General features: G+C 46.2%; 1 protein-coding gene across 1 annotated transcript in view; it reads right to left on the bottom strand.

Annotated features, from left to right (window-relative positions):
• The window catches only part of TRAF3IP1 (TRAF3 interacting protein 1), a 107,864-nt gene that overhangs the window by 69,619 nt on the left and 21,182 nt on the right, over positions 1 to 17,063 (bottom strand). Inside the window, exons 3-7 of the mRNA XM_082260884.1 lie at positions 11,955 to 12,116; positions 11,565 to 11,708; positions 1,807 to 2,361; positions 1,332 to 1,409; positions 898 to 973 (exon numbers count right to left, since the gene is read on the bottom strand). Of these exons, the coding sequence (XP_082117010.1) occupies positions 898 to 973; positions 1,332 to 1,409; positions 1,807 to 2,361; positions 11,565 to 11,708; positions 11,955 to 12,116 (1,015 nt within the window). The remainder of the gene's footprint in view (positions 1 to 897; positions 974 to 1,331; positions 1,410 to 1,806; positions 2,362 to 11,564; positions 11,709 to 11,954; positions 12,117 to 17,063) is intronic.

Raw genomic sequence — 17,063 nt, 5'->3', positions numbered from 1 at the left:
ATCACGAAAAAACACTAAGAAAAAAAGCAGAAAAATTCACAAGCTACTGGCCTTTTTATAACTTCCAGTGTGCATGAGGCTTTAAAGTCTCTCTAGCAGCTGATGCTCTGACAACAATGAAGGTTCATCTACAAGTGAGTTTTAATTGTTCAATGCCATTTATCCCATTGTTGACACACTTCTGTGCTTTACAGCACAGTAGTTTCAGGGCAATGAAAATCAAGACTGTCAAGCTCCCAAAAGAGATTGTAAAGGATTAGATTTTATTTTTTTAAATAATGAACAAGTCATACCTACCTGCACTGTGCAATTGTTTTGCACAGAGCAGCCCCGATCCATTGCTTTTCAGGTCCCCCACCCTCACCTCTGGCTCCAAGCCAACTTTCCCCCTATCCCGCCGGGTGCCCATCACAGCTAGCTGTTAGCTACGCACTCGTGCGGGCTGAGCTGGTTCTGTGTCAATAGATATACAGAGCACTGCTCTGCCCTTCCCCCAGTCTCATCACTGGCTGTGATTGACAGGAAACAATGATTCCTGCTGCTGTCTCTGAGCCAATGAGTGAGAGAGCCACTACTCTCATGCACAGCACTGGGTCACGATCGGGCTCAGGTATAGGGCTCAAGTATAAGGTGGGGTCTGTGGGCTACATGCAGAAGTTTTTTTTTACCTTAATGCAGAGAATGCATTAAGGTAAAAAAAAAAACTTTAGTCTTTACAACCACTTTAAAAAAAGTTTGTATTTTTTTTGTTTGACAAATCAAACAGTACATTTTTCTGCACACCACCGCACATGCATGGTGTGAACAGAGTGTGAATAGGGCACATAAAAAACAACTGCAGTGGTATGCAGAAAAATGTGACCCAAGGGACATGATATGAACAAGCCCTAATCTCACCTTCTCCACCAAGTTTGGCTGGCCTTCGTTCTCGTAGTTTTGAGGCAGATGGCCGAGCTGCTTTGGATGAAACGGACTGTTGAAAAAAAAAAAAAAGGCAAATTTTAAAGTTTCTCTGCAATTTAACTATGCAACCCAATGTGATAGATTATACACACACCCATATTCATTTGGAATCAAAAACAATTGCACTATCCTGATCCATTTCCAACAAATCATCTTCCAGCTTTTCTGTTTCCAATGTAAGTGACAGAGTTTAGGTAAGCATTCGATGGAACTAGAAATAGCACACTTTTTCCAGTTTTATACATAAGAACCGAAAGTATTAATGTAGCCCTAACATTTTGCAAGTTCCATTAGTAAAAACTAAACAGATTCTTTGAAAGACCATTATATGAGGTACAGGAATTAGAACACTGCTAACTTCTGGATACCTCTCTCTGCGCATCAGGTTTGCTTTCTCTTGCAGAGATGTCCGAGGTTTTCTTTGTAGACTCCTCTGAAGTTTTATGCTGTAAAAAGAGAAATTAAATCTTAGAACTGTGGAAAGTATGCTGCTGAGCGAATGATGGATAAATTATTTTCCACAAAGACAGGCAGCTTTTGATGCTCTTTGATCTGCAAACAGCGATGTAGATGTACTAGAGAATGACCTTGCACAGGCACCACTATACACCATTATATTAATGACACTGTGCTGAGTGAGGCAACCCACAGAAACGGCCTATACTAAAGATCAAAGAAATACACATTTTAAATTGTGTTATTAAAATAAACTTAAAAGTAGACAAATTATAGTAACACTTAAAGCCATATTATATGCCTAGGGTTTTATATAAATAATCCAAAATCTATATGCATGCCAGGATGAGAGATCAGCAGTACACTGCAGTTCACTTGTAGTATTACCTTTCGTTCTGATCTCATTTCTTCCTCTGGTTTTTCTTCTTTGTCTCCTTGATGCAGATTATCCCTTACACGTTCTTTTCTCCTTTCCCTTTCCGTATCCCGTTCACGTCTTCTCTCCTTATCCTGTTCACGCGTTTTTGTCCTCTCATCCCTGTTATTGTTACCACGTTCTCTGTCTCTTTCACGACTGCGATCTTCAGGATCTCTCTCTTTTTCCAGGTTTCGCTCCTTGTCATGAGTTCTCTCGCTGTCTCTTACTTTTTCTTTATCTCTTGTTCTATCCCTCTCTTTTCCATGGCTCCCTTCACTTCGTCTTTCTCTGTCCCTACCTTTCTCTTTATTTCTGTCAGTTTCTGACCGGGATTCTTTTACTCTGTTTTTCTCCCTATCATTTTTCTCTCCTTCTCGCAGTCTATCTTTCTCCGTCTCTCCCACTCTTTCCCGTTCCTTCTTTCTTTCTCTCTCAGAATGTTTTCTTTCCTCATCTTTCAGCTGCTGTCTGTCTTTTCTGTCTCTGCTACTGCTTCTTTCCCTGATTTCAGACTCCCTCCTGTCCTAAAACCCGAAAAAAAAAATAAAACAACATTAGCTTTTATCAGTCAACAGTTATGATGATGAAAAAAAAAAAAAAAAAAAAAGAAGAAGAAGTGGCATCAAAAAAACGGAATTTTTGTAAAATCTTACCTGTAAAATTCCTTTCTCTGAGTCCTCCGACAGTCGCCGCCTCTTCATATTCGTCACATATGGGGTATTAGACTTTGCTCCGAAGGAGTAGCTAGGCAACAGAATATGTTAACAATAAAGCTTTAACATATCCCACCCTCAAGGGGTGGTCCCCTCAGTCAATACCCTCCTACTTCCTGCAACCATATCTCAGTTTTAGTGGAATAGCAGTAGAGTATACATTCAAACCCCAAAAGAGGGGCGGGGGCGGCGACTGTCGGAGGACTCAGAGAAAGGAATTTTACAGGTAAGATTTTACAAAAATTCCGTTTTCTCTTACGTCCTCCGACAGTCGCCGCCTCTTCATATTCGTCACATATGGGGACGTCCCAAAGCAGTGCAAACATGAGGGGTGGGAAACGCATCCGCGCCGAAAGGCAACGCAGTCTCCACATCAAAGAAAGGAACCTTACCAAAGGAAGGAAACCAGCTGGGCAACAGCAAAAATAAGTGCTCAACAGGAGCAACAACCCAGGAAAAGACAAAAAACCCAGGGGATACAAAAAACTATCCCAACAGCTAGGAGTCCCCAACAAGGGACCCTAGGGAACAGCCGCACTAAGAACCTTGCGGCCAAAGGAAGCATCCGCCGATGCCTGAACATCTACTTTGTAGAATTTTGTGAAAGTGTGCACGGTCGACCAAGTCGCCGCCTTACACACCTGGGCTACAGAAGCCCCATGACGGCAGGCCCAAGACGTACTCAGAGATCTAGTAGAGTGCGCCTTCACAGGCACAGGGGGAACCTTCCCCCTGCAAGGCATAGGCCTGTTCAATGGTCTGCCTGATCCATTTGGCGATGGTAGAAGCCGAAGCCGCCATGCCCTTCCGAGGACCCTCTGGAAGAACAAACAAGGAGTCCGTCTTACGAAAAGACTCAGTCGATTTAAGGTAAACCCTTATCGCCCGAACAACATCCAGAGAGTGCAATCTCATCTCCTTTGGATGTTTAGGCTTCGTGCACAACGAAGGCAAAACAATATCCTCGTTAAGATGGAATTCCGAAACTCGTTTCGGCAGAAAAGAAGGATTAGGTCGCAAGACCACCTTATCCAAATGAACAACCAGGTACGGAGACTTGCAGGACAAAGCCGCTAGTTCCGACACTCTGCGAGCCGAAGTGATCGCCACCAAAAAGGCGACCTTTTTGGACAACATAGACAACGAGATCTCCCTGATCTGTTCAAAAGGAGCACGTTGTAACACAGATAGAACGAGATTTAAGTCCCAAGGGGGCAAAGGATCCCTCCTAGGAGGAACCAGATGCCGCACACCCTGAATAAAGGTGCCAACCAAGGAGTTGGAAGCCACGGGACGTTGAAACAGAACGGCCAGCGCAGACACCTGACCCTTTATCGTAGCCAGCGCCAAACGCTGATCGACACCCGTCTGAAGGAAAGACAGCACACGGGAAACAGAGTACGTGCGGGGTGAAAACCCCCTGGACTCACATCAGGCAAAATAGGCCTTCCAAGTACGGTAATAAACCTTCCCCGAGGAAGACTTCCTCGCGTTGATCAAAGTATGAACGACCTCTGGAGAGAGACCCTTCTCCTTCAGGACCTCGGTCTCAACAGCCAGGCCGTCAAAGCCAGCGACTGTAAAGCAGGATGGTAAATCGGTCCTTGAGACAGTAGATCGTCTCGAAGAGGCAGACGCCAAGGGGCGTCGACCGCCAGATTCACGAGGTCTGCGTACCAGGACCGGCGAGGCCAGTCCGGTGCCACAAGAATCACCGTGCTGCGTTCCGAGTGTAACCTGCGAAGGAACCTGGACAGCAACTGAATTGGTGGAAACGCGTACATCAGCCTGTACTGATGCCACGGGGCCACTAACGCGTCCGACGCGTCTGCCCGAGGGTCGCGCGTCCTTGCCACGAACCTCTTCACCTTGTAGTTGAGGCGAGACGCGAACAGGTCCACATCTGGAAGACCCCACTTCGCGCACAACATCTGGAAGACAGCCGGGTGGAGAGACCATTCCCCCTGATCCAGGGTCTGGCGACTCAGATAGTCCGCCTGCCAGTTCTCCACTCCCGGAATGTGAACCGCCGTTATCGCCGGGACATGAGTCTCGGCCCAAGACAGAATGTCGGCCACTTCTCGAGCCGCTCGGGCACTCCTGGTGCCCCCTTGGTGGTTGATGTAGGCCACCGCCGTGGCATTGTCCGTCTGCACCCGAACCGGGCAGCCCTGCAGCCGGTCCGTCCAGCGATGAAGACAGAGCCTTATCGCACGCAATTCCAGAATGTTGATCGGGAGGGAAGACTCCCCCTCCGACCAGGTCCCCTGGGCGGACAGAACGCCCAGAACACCACCCCAGCCCGACAGGCTGGCATCCGTGGTGATTACCGTCCACGAGATCGGACGAAACGACTTGCCCCCGGACACCAACGGGGACTGGAGCCACCACAGAAGGTTTTCCCTGGTGCGATGACTCAACGAGATCTGAAGATCCAGAGATTGAGGTCGCCCGTCCCACCTGGACAGGATCTCCGCTTGGATACCCCGCGTGTGAAACTGCGCGAAAGGAATCGCCTCGAAGGCCGAGACCATCAATCCCTGACATCTCATACACGTCCGCAGAGACGAGTGTGGAACGTCCCTGAGGGACCTGACTTCCTCCTGAAGAGTCCTGAGTTTGTCTTCCGGAAGGAAGACCTTCGCCTGCACCGAGTCCAGTATCATTCCCAGATAGGGGAGACAAACCGACGGACTCAGTGTCGACTTTGGAACATTTATCGTCCAACCAAACTCCTGCAGAGTTTGCATCGTGACAGACAGGTCCTCCTCCAGACCCTGTCTGGTCGCAGACCGAACCAGAATGTCGTCCAGATACCCCAGGACAGAAATGCCCTGGGCCCTCAATAATGCCAGAACCGGTGCAAGCACCTTGGTGAAGACCCGCGGAGCCGAGGCGAGACCAAAGGGCAACGCCACGAACTGGTAGTGATCCTCCGCAATGGCAAATCGAAGGTATCTCTGATGACCCTCGAATATGGGGATGTGAAGGTACGCATCCTTCAAATCGATGGAGGCCATGAATTCCCCCGGAACGAGGGCAGCCACCACCGAGCGCAGGGATTCCATGCGGAACTTGCGAACCCGCACAGAGCGGTTCAGAGCCTTCAAGTCCAGAATCGGACGAACCTTGCCCTCCTTCCTGGGCACGGTGAACAGATTGGAATAAAACCCCCGAAATCTGTCCCGATGAGGCACCGGAACCACCACTCCCTGAGCCCTCAGGTCCCGCACCGCCAGGTGCAGATCCCGCAGGCGCTCTGGAGACAGTTGAAGATTTGAGGGAAAAAATCTGCTCTCCGGCCGAGAGAGAAACTCGATCTTGTAACCAGATCGAACGATTTCCAGAACCCATCTGTCCCGCACACGGGCTGAAGAAAACCGAGCAAGCGTCCCCCCACCCCAAAACTGGGTGAGGGCGCCCCTACAGGCCGAACTGTTATGGGCTGCAGGTCCGGATTGGCCGGACTTCTGTTTCCCAGACCAGGGCTTCTTCTGAGAGCCTTGGCCTTTGAACGGTTTGCCCTTGTAGTGCGGCCGAAAGGCACGAAAGGACCCCTGAGGGGGCCGAAAATTAGCATGCTTCTTCCCAGAAGCCCCCTTAGCCTTGGGGAAATGGGGCAAGAGAGTGCTCTTACCCCCGGTGATCCCCTTAATCAACACATCCAGGGACTCCCCAAAAAGGCGAGACCCATCATAAGGCAGATTGGCTAAGGTCTTACGTGAAGATTGGTCCACCGACCAACATTTCAACCAAACCAGGCGGCGAGACAACACCGCCACGCTGTGCACACGTGCAGCCAACGGAATCAGGTCCAGGTCCGCATCACACAGATACATGACACCCTGGTGGATCTGATCCACCATATCCAGGGTCGCCGCCGAGGCCGAATCGGCCACTAGGACGCGCCTAAGCATCTGCGTCCAACTTGCGATCGCCTGGGCCGCCATGAGAGAAGCAAACAGAGCCTTAAGCATAGAACCCGTAACAGAATAAGTATGACGGGCAAGAGACTCCAGTCTCCTATCCGTGGCATCACGGAAAACAGGGGAACCCTCTGCAGGAATCGCAGTGGCTTTGTTCAAAACCGCAATTGCATGATCCACTGGCGGAGGCACACACCACCGTTCATCAGTGGCAGGCGAGAAAGGATAACGCAGCTTGAATTTACTTGGCACCGCAAAAGGCTTGCGCAGATCGCGCCATTGATCCTTAACAGCGCGCTGAAAATCAGCATTGCAGGGAAAAACCTGCGGCGTCCTGCGTTTCCTCTGCGTCCCATAAGCCGCCAAGGCAGCGGGGGGACACACTTCGTCCTGCAAACGTAGCGTCTGCTTAATGGAAGCAATCAACTCATCCATGATTGCAAGCTCTTCAGGCGAGCCAGGGGGAGAATTATCAACCCCCTCAACTTCAGCCTCTACCTCAGACCCCACTAGATCAAGAGAGGAGCGGGACCCCGATAAGGAGGTCCCTGCCAGAACAGCCCCATCACCTTCACCCTCAGAATCAGAGGACAGAGCAACTCTGGGCCGTTTAGTAGATTGAGCAGCCACCAGCATTTGCACCTGGGCAGCAAGGCCAGCCACAATAGTGGCTAAATCCCCCCCTGGGGGGGAAACAGCGGTCCCCTGGCTTTCCACCAATACTGTAGGAAACTTGCCCTCCTGAGAATCCATTGCCCCTGTAATGCCAGACAACCAAGGGTTAACTGCCCCCTTTTAGCAAGCGCGGCAAGCGCAGCCCACCGCACCACACTCAGGCACAATGAGACCCCTACAGGGAATATACAAACTGAATACAGGCAATGGATAGCAAGAACAGAAGGATAAAACCTGAGGAGACCCCGCTGCTGCTGCTGCCTCGATCGGTGTTCCTGGAAAGAGGAAGTGATGCTGCCAGGGCGCTCTATGTAAGCCTATGGAGGCTACAAGAAAATGGCCGCCGTGCATGTAAACCATGCGGCCGGAGCGGGCGCCGGTAAAATGGCGTCGTTTGGCGCCGAAAACGCCGCTCCACAGTGCATAAAAACACACACATTACATCCCAATATAAGGATACATGTTAGATCGCCGCAGCGATCGCTGTATATGCCCAAACATGCCAAGAAAAAACATGCCCCACAGCACACAGCTTCTCACACTGCCCAGCCTGACACACACAGTGTCATACAGCTCCCCCCCCCCCCTTGCAGCCCACAGCATGCAGCCGAGAGATAGGGAGACAAGCAGTGTGATTAAAGGCAGGTTACACAGTCCCAGACTGAGACCCCCCCCCAGACAGACAGGTCCCCACATAAATACACTTACCTCACATGGCGTGGGGAACCCGCACAGGCGAACAAGCCGCTGCACATGAGGCAGGGAGAGTCGCAATTCAAGACGCACACAATGGAGGTTAAGAAACCGCACAGCGTCCGGTGAGGTAGCCACCTCACCAATCATCCCTGCACCGAACAGGGATGGGTCGTTCACTGTGCCAGGAGCGTTACCTGGCTGAACGCTCGATGGCAGACCGGGAAGCCACTGACCCACGACCTGCGACCAGGGGGATCAGCCCGAGACCCAGTCCGCATGATCCTCTTCGTCCGAAGAACTAACTAATGCTGACAAAAATAACAGCTAAGTAAAGATAGAGAGAAAACTCAAACAAAATATTAAAAAGAAGAAAGAGTCTGGGACAGAAAGTCCCAGCACAGAGAGAGCCAGCCACTCCTGACAAGCTAGACATTAAAACTGAGATATGGTTGCAGGAAGTAGGAGGGTATTGACTGAGGGGACCACCCCTTGAGGGTGGGATATGTTAAAGCTTTATTGTTAACATATTCTGTTGCCTAGCTACTCCTTCGGAGCAAAGTCTAATACCCCATATGTGACGAATATGAAGAGGCGGCGACTGTCGGAGGACGTAAGAGAAAAGAAGAGGACAAGTTCGAAAAATCTATAACATATACTTGTGTTCTATTAAATAGGGTTTTGTCAGAATCACTGCTGTGATTGATATTACCATGTTAGAAACAACCAATCAAAACTTGTTTTTGATTCTCAAATCATAAAGCACATTCATTATGGAAGTGTGTAAAGGCAAAAAGCTTTTCGTTAGTTTTTAATAGAGTGGAATAGAATTTTAGTTTTTACTGCTGCATGCCCCCTCTGGGAAGAATTACCAATCTATTGTTTTAGTGACCAGTGTCACCAAGACTAAAATTAAGAGAAAATCCTATATTTTAGAGTTGTCATGAGATCGGGGGGAATAATTACAAACATCCAGGTGACATCTATCTAGGATGGGCATTCCCCCCCTACCTTCCTGCTATGTCGCTAGTACAGAAGTGAATGGAACTCTCCCCAGTATTACAGACACCACAAAAAAACATGTCTGGAGGTTTTAACCCTTCCATTCTTTATCCAAAACAAAAACAATTTTGGCTATACATACACTTCAATTAAAATCCCTATTGTACTCTGAACAATCTAGAGCAGTGTTTCTCAACTCCTGTCCTCAGGGTACCCTAACAGGCCAGGTTTGCAAGAAAACTGAAATACATCACAGGTGATATCATTTGCTGCTCAGTGATTGCAGCATTCTAGTCTGCATCTCCCCAAGTTAATACTTAAAATCTGGCCAATCAACCAAAAATCCAGGAAAAACACATGATACAATGTAATAAATTGGTTTGCAGTTCAGTGAGTAAAATAAGTATTTGATCCCAAAGCAAAACATGACATAGTACTTGGTGGAGAAACCCTTCTTGGCAAGCACAGAGGTAAGACGTTTCTTGTAGTTGGTGACCAGGTTTGCACACAGAACAGGAAAGATTGTGGTTCACTCTACTTTACAGATCTTCTCTAAATCCTTAACATTTCTTGGCAACTCGAAACTCAGCTCCCTCTATATATTTCTATAGGATTAAAGTCTGGAGACTGGCTAGGCCACTCCCAAGACCTTAATTTGCTTTTTCTTAAAGCACTCCTTTGTTGCCTTGATGGTATGTTTTGGGACATTGTCATGATGGAAGACCCATCTAGGACTCATCTTCAGTGTCCTGGCGGAGGGAAGAAGGTTCTCATCCAAGATTTTACAATACATGGCCCCATCCATTTTCCCCTCAATGGCAGAGAAACAGCCCCAAAGCATAATGTTTCCACTTCCGTGCTTGACTAGTCAAGCTTCTGCATGATAGTCCGTATTGTTCTTCCACCTCCGTGCTCGACTGTAGGGATTGTGTTTTTTAGAATCATAGTCAGCATTTTTCTTCCTCCAAACACTTCAAGTTGAGATAATGCCAAAGAGCTGAATTTTGGTCTCATCTGACCACAGGACTTTCGCCCAATCCTTCTCTGAATCATTTAAATGTTCGACAGATTTCAGACGGGCCTGTATGTATGCTTTCTTGAGGAAGGGGACATTGCTGTGCTCCAGAATTTCAATCTTTGGAGGCGTATGGTGTTACCAATGGTTTGTTTGGCGACTGTGGTCCCAACTACCTTGAGATCATTCACAAGCTTCTCCCATGTAGTTCTGGGCTGATCCCTCACTTTTTTATGATCATCCTTACCCCATAGTAGAGCTGCACGATTAATCGTAACAGAATCGAGATCGCGATTCACTCCCCCTGACAATCTTAACATGACACTTGCTCGATTTTTTACATAGCTATGAGGAAGCAGCTGTCAAAAAAAAAAAAAAGAGCCTCCCGCAAAAGCCTATCAGCATTAGTCTCCCACTGAACTGTAAACACAAATGATTATATTGTATCTTTTCTTTCCCTCTGCCGGAGGAAGGAGGTTTAACCTCTTAAAGACTAAACCTTTTTCCTACACTTGTTGCTTGCAAGTTAAATCAGTTTATTTTTCCTAGAAAAGTAGTTAAAACCCCCAAACATTTATATATTTTTTTTTTTAGCAGAGACCCTGCAGAATAAAATGGTGATTGTTGTAAATTTTTATGTCACACTGTATTTGCGCAGCAGTCTTTCAAACGCAATTAATACACTTTAATGAATAAAAAAAATAAAACAAAACCGTAAAGTTATCCCAATTTTTTTTATAATGTAAAAGATGTTACACAGAGAATCGTGATCTTTATTCCAAGCAAAAAAATCGTGATTCTCATTTTGGCCAGAATCGTGCAGCTGTACCCCATAGGGTGAAATTTTGCACAGAGCTCCAGACTGAGGCCGATTGATGGTAATTTTGTATTTCTTCCATCTGCAAATAATCGCTCCAACAGTTGTTTCCTCACCAAACTTCTTGCCGATAGCCCATTCCTGCCTTGTGCAGGTCTACAATCTTGTCCCTGACATTCTTTGACACCTCGCTGGTCTTGCCCATGATGGTAAGGTTTGACTGGAAGAAAGATTCTGTAGACAGGTGTATTTTATACACATATTGAGTTGTCGTTAAGAGTACCTTCTTAAATTGACAGGACTAATCTGTGTTCTACATGAGCACATAGTTTAGACAGTCTGTGGGAGCCAGAATTATTGTTCGCTGGTATGGGATCAAATACCTAATTTTACTCACTGAACTGCAACTCAATTTATAACATTTGTAGCACGTGATTTTTCTGGATTTTTGGTTGATATTCTGTCTCTATACTTTTAAATACACCTATCATATCAATTATAGACCCTTTCTTTCTTTGTAAGTGGGCAAACTTACAAAATCTGCAGGGGATCAAATAATTATTTTTGCCACTGTATGTACTTCCAAGCTCTCTGCCAGTGCAGGCACCGGGAGCCAAACTACCAAGTGCCCACTCAGTCAGTAAGACACTGACCTGGAACAAGTGATCTTGGATCTCACTAGCTTGCTTGTACAAAGTCAATAAGCAGTGAAGTGAGGGTGACAATTCTGTTGTCTGCACATTAAAACATATCAGCAATTGCAGCTCCACTTTGTCTGTTCCGTTGGGTTCCCATTAACGTGTACTATACCACATTTGTTTACTTTAGACTAGCTGCACTGCATGCTCTATATCCTAATATAAGAGAAGCAAGTGTTCATGCCTACCTCTTTTTCCCTCTGGCTCCTTCGTTCTTCATCTTTTGCTTCTCTGTTCTCCTTATCTTGAGACTTGGTGCTTGACGGAGGCTTCCCTTTAGATTCCAGTTTTTCTCCTGACAGAACCCTTTTCACAGCATCATCACTTGATAACTAGATATAAAAATAAAAATGTCTTTAAGAAACCTTAGAAGGGCATTCTGTAAAAAGAGGAGAAAGAGAAAAGTAAAGGGGGTCACCAACAGAAAGCATATTCCCACCTATTTTTCTCAAGCAGCCCTTTGATTTAAAGCGAAAAAAAGGCTGGTTGCCAAGACAAAAACATTTCTTTCATAAAAACACGCCAACTAATGTTTGGATTATGACTATGAAAACAATCTTGTTCAATAAGACACATACTTTATTCAAACAGCATTTCCCTATGGCCTGAAGGAACTCATTCGTCTTCTCTGGTTCATGTCCCGCCACAACACGAGCTGGCTTCACAGACAGAGGTTCTCCAGTCACCAAAACAACCACATCTATTGCTTTCTGTAAGAAGCTGATTTTTGAATCCTTATCCTATGGGTTACAGACAAACAAACAATTAAAAAACTGAAAAGTAAGCATGGTTTAAACTTTAAAGTATATGTGAACCCTTACCTTCTAGGGCAACCCATTAAGTTTAGGTAGAAATAGTTTAATAGAGATAGACAGAAAGAAAAAAAAAATGATTGAAATAAAGCAATTTTAAAGCGGTACTACTCTATGTGAGCCTTCTTCCCCCGCATATACCTTATACCCGTGGACCCTAACCCCAAAGGACCTTGGTACGCAGGACTCGGGGAGAATATTGGACCACCCTAGTAACCAGAGAAGGGGACCCCAGGATTATTTACCTAAGGCCTGATACCCCTGTAGGGGTGTTCAACTCTGGCGGTCCAAGGGGTGCGGGGAGCACTGAATTGTCACCGACATCCGAGCACCTCTAAAAATTCTCCAATAGAGCACCTGCACTCAAGTCACTTTTTGCTCTCTCTCTTTAAGAAGGGTATTCCATTGTGGGACCACCCTCCCTCCTTTTTTGACTTTTCTAGTCATTACGGACTTACCAGTACTTGGACTGTGTCAGATTTTAGAGTGGTTTTATAAGATTTTTTATTTATCTTGTGTCTATATATGATACTATTTATTGTATAGTACCATGTTTTACACTTCACAGTATTGTATATTTTTTATATATTTTTCTAACACTTCACAATATTGCATTTTTTTAAGTGGAACCAACTCAATTGATTTTTTACCAATTTTTTATCAATTGCCCTATTTAATAGGCTGACACTACTTACATCAATTTAATTTTATTCACATTTTTCATTCACTTTTATTCACATTGGATTTTCCACATATTATTATTATTATTATTTTTTTCTTTCTTCAATTGCTTTAGCACCATCATATACCCCTCACAGGGTTGGATCACTTATTATAGTTAAATTTACCTTCACCAGTCACCTTTAATGCACTTGACACTTTATTAACATCTACAGTGGAGAGACACATCTTATATTTATATTTACGTAGCATCATTGTAAGACACACGGAATATTTAACATATTTTGGCAGCGCCATACACCTCTCCTGTTATCTTTTCATCTTACTATATTTCTAGGAATATAGTGTATAGGTGGGCTGCAGCCAGTATTTATTATATCAGAGGCTTGAAATTATCCTAAGCGCGGATTTCTCATTTTTCATAAAGAGCCACTTGGACCAGTTTCTGAAGGAAAAAAAAAAACTGGGAGCCGCAAAACCTACAAAGACCTACCGGGGGGTCGAAAACAGGGACATAATTAGAAATCACAGGGCCCCATAGCAAAATTTGCTATGCCCAATAATCATACCCCAATACAGAGACCAGCGTACATGCCCCTTTCAATGCAGTGACCAGCATACATGCCCCCTTACAATGTAGTGACCATCCTACATGCCCCCTTTCAATGTAGTGACCAGCATACATGCCCCTTTCAATGTAGTGACCAGCCTACATGCCCCCTTACAATGTAGTGACCAGCGTACATGCCTCCTTACAATGTAGTGACCAGCATACATGCCCCTTTCAATGCAGTGACCAGCATACATGCCCTCTTTCAATGCAGAGACCAGCGTGTGTGTGTGCCCCCTTCAAAGCAGTGTGTGTGTGTGTGTGTGTGTGTGTGTGTGTGTGTGTGTCCCGAGGCATCACTTCACTTGCCTCACACTGGTGCATGGCGTGCTGCTGCTGACGTCTTCTTCGTCCTGCATGCGCGCCGCTGCCTTCCTCTCCGACAGCAGGCGGGAAGGTGACGTCGGGACGGTGCGTGACTAATGCACGCACCGCCTCCCACGCGACATCACAGCCAGGACAGCGCCACAGTGGGGAGTGTTGGGGGGAGTGTCGGGGCGCACAGTGCGCCTCCTCCCCTCGCTATTTTCTGCCCCAGAGCCGCGGCAAAGGTTCAAAAGAGCCGCATGCGGCTCCGGAGCCGCGGGTTGCAGACCTATGTTCTAGAACTTGGATATACCTTTCAGCATTGATGGTGCCTTTCCAGATGTGTAAGCTGCCCATGCCACACGCACTCATGCAACCCCATACCATCAGAGATGCAGGCTTCTGAACTGAGCGCTGAGAACAACTTGGGTTGTCCTTGTCCTCTTTAGTCCGGATGACATGGCGTCCCAGTTTTCCAAAAAGAACTTCAAATTTTGATTCGTCTGACCACAGAACAGTTTTCCACTTTGCCACAGACCATTTTAAATGAGCCTTGGCCCAGAGAAAACGCCTGTGCTTCTGGATCATGTTTAGATATGGCTTCTTTTTTGGCCTATAGAGTTTTAGCTGGCAACGGCGAATGGCACGGTGGATTGTGTTCACCGACAATGTTTTCTGGAAGTATTCCTGAGCCCATGTTGTGATTTCCATTACAGTAGCATTCCTGCATGTGATGCAGTGCCGTCTAAGGGCCCGAAGATCACGGGCATTCAGTATGGTTTTCCGGCCTTGACCCTTACACACAGAGATTGCTCCAGATTCTCTGAATCTTTGGATGATATTATGCACTGCAGATGATGATAACTTCAAACTCTTTGCAATTTTTCTCTGAGAAACTCCTTTCTGATATTGTTCCACTATTTTTTGCTACAGCATTGGGGGAATTGGTGATCTTCTGCACATCTTGACTTCTGAGGGACACTGCCACTCTAAGAGGCTCTTTTTATACCTAATTATGTTGCCAATTTACCGAATAAGTTGCAAATTGGTCCTCCAGCTGTTCCTTATATGTACATTTACTTTTCCAGCCTCTTACTGCTACCTGTCCCAACTTTTTTGGAATGTGTAGCTCTCATGAAATCCAAAATGAGCCAATACAGTATTTGGCATGACATTTCAAAAAGTCTCACTTTCAACATTTGATATGTTATCTATATTATATTGTGAATAAAATATAAGTTTGAGATTTGTAAATTAGTCCATTCCATTTTTACTCACAATTTGTACAGTGTCCCAACTTTTTTGGAATTGGGTTTGTACATCTATGAATGGAGAATGCAGACGGAACGTTCTTCCACCCGTCCTCCATTCATAGATCACTTTTCATTAATGGAAGCTATAGTAGAGCTTCTATGAATGGAGGCGGGGGGGGGGGGGGGCTGAAAGAGCAGGCATAGTCAGCACTCTTGGTGAGTAGAAGATGTTCCTTAGCTCTAATAACCCTGTGGAACTAGAAGATTACCGGTGTGTGTGCGTGGTTGGGGGAACAGAGGACGGAAGATTTCAACTAAAACTGCAGCCAACAGCACAAGGAACACTTCGCATTGATTGTACACATTGACACTTATGACCTTTTAAAAAATTGTTCTCTCTAAACGAAGGCAGGCCATACACGGAGCAATTTTTTTTCCTGCAACACAGACAGTGTTGATAGGGGAATCCCTCCTGCCGAGCCATTGTATTCTCCCAGTGGGGGAGGGGGGGACAAGGGAAGCCATCCCGCCAAAGGAAGACAGTGATTATTACTAGCGGCTATACCAGCCACTAGCGAAAGAGGTATGTAAAATCGGGCAGGCTGGTTTTACCCAAGTTGATCGACTGATCAACTGAATACATTCAGCCTGCCCATACATGGTTCGTTCTCAACCAGTTCCTGCTGAACAGGCCTAGATTCAAACTGTCTATGGCCTGCCTTAGGGTTTAAACCAGACATTTTCAATCAGGGTTCTAGAGCAGGGGTCCCTCTAGTTTTCAGGAACTACAATTCCCATCATGCCTAGTCATTTCTGTGAATGTCAGTCTTACAATGCCTCATGGGACCTGTAGTTCCTCAGCAGCTGGAGGGCTGTAGTTTGGAGATCCCTGTTCTAGAGGTTCCTAGAGTTGTGGGTGACTGACCTCCTATTATGGTGCCTGCAGAGTTCCAGGACTAATGGCACTTGACACCAATGATCTTATTAGCATCTTAACCACTTCCCCCTAGGTGGACGTCATATGACGTCCAAACTTTGCAGGGGTATACCGGGATAATGCCTCTAGCTAGAGGCATCATCCCGGTACCGTTGTTTGAAGCCGACGGTCGGCTTTCCGTCGGTACCGATCGATGCGGCTCAGGAGCCGCTCGATCGTTACCCGGGGGGGGGCGGGAGGGGACATCCCCCCCCTCCCGCCGCCTTCCGCGGCTTTTACCGGGGCTCCCGTCCCACAGGAAGCCCCGAGCACCCAGCCGGCGCGTCCGCCGGCTGGATGGAGTCCCGATGAATGCCAGAAGCGGCATCGATCGGGTCTCCGATGACGTAACCCGGAGGCGGCGTCCATGACGTCACTTCCGGGTTAGTGTGCTGCAAAACGGCGCCAAATTTGAAAAACGGCTGTATGCAAAAACGCCGTTTTCTGCGTTTTGCATACAGGGAAGTGTAATGGAGGGGTCTAGGGTCTTTTAGACCCTCGATCCCTCCATAAAGTGTACCTGTCACACATATTGGTGTCACAAGGGATGTTTACATTGCTTGTGACAGCAATAAAAGTGATCATATTTTTTTTTTTTTTTTAAAAACTGTAATAAAGTTAAAAAAAGAAATAAAATAAATGGGGAAAAAAAAAAAATTAAAATAAATTTAGCCGCCCTGATCACCGTTAGCTCGCGCACAAAAAAAAAACGTATACGGAAGTCGAGCCGCGAATGAAATCGCTGTTCAAACCACACGTGAGGTATCGCCGCAATCGCCAGAGCGTGAGCAATAATTTAAAAAAAAAGAGCTACACTCTAACTCTAAACTGGTAACCGTTAAATAAATTTAAAGTGTCGCCTATTGAGATCTCTATTGACCGTAGTTTGTCGCCATCCCACGGGGGGGCGCAATTTTAAACCGTAACATGTTGGGTATCTATTTACTCTGCGTGACATCATCTTTCACAATATACAAAAAAAATGGGCTAACTTTACTGTTTAGTATTTTTTAAATGCAGTGAAATGTAATTTTTCCCAAAAAAATGGC

The sequence above is a fragment of the Pelophylax lessonae genome, assembly GCF_965119305.1.
Source record: "Pelophylax lessonae genome assembly, chromosome: 6".
NCBI classification, from domain to species: domain Eukaryota; kingdom Metazoa; phylum Chordata; class Amphibia; order Anura; family Ranidae; genus Pelophylax; species Pelophylax lessonae.
This window is presented reverse-complemented; position numbering and strand designations above follow the sequence as displayed.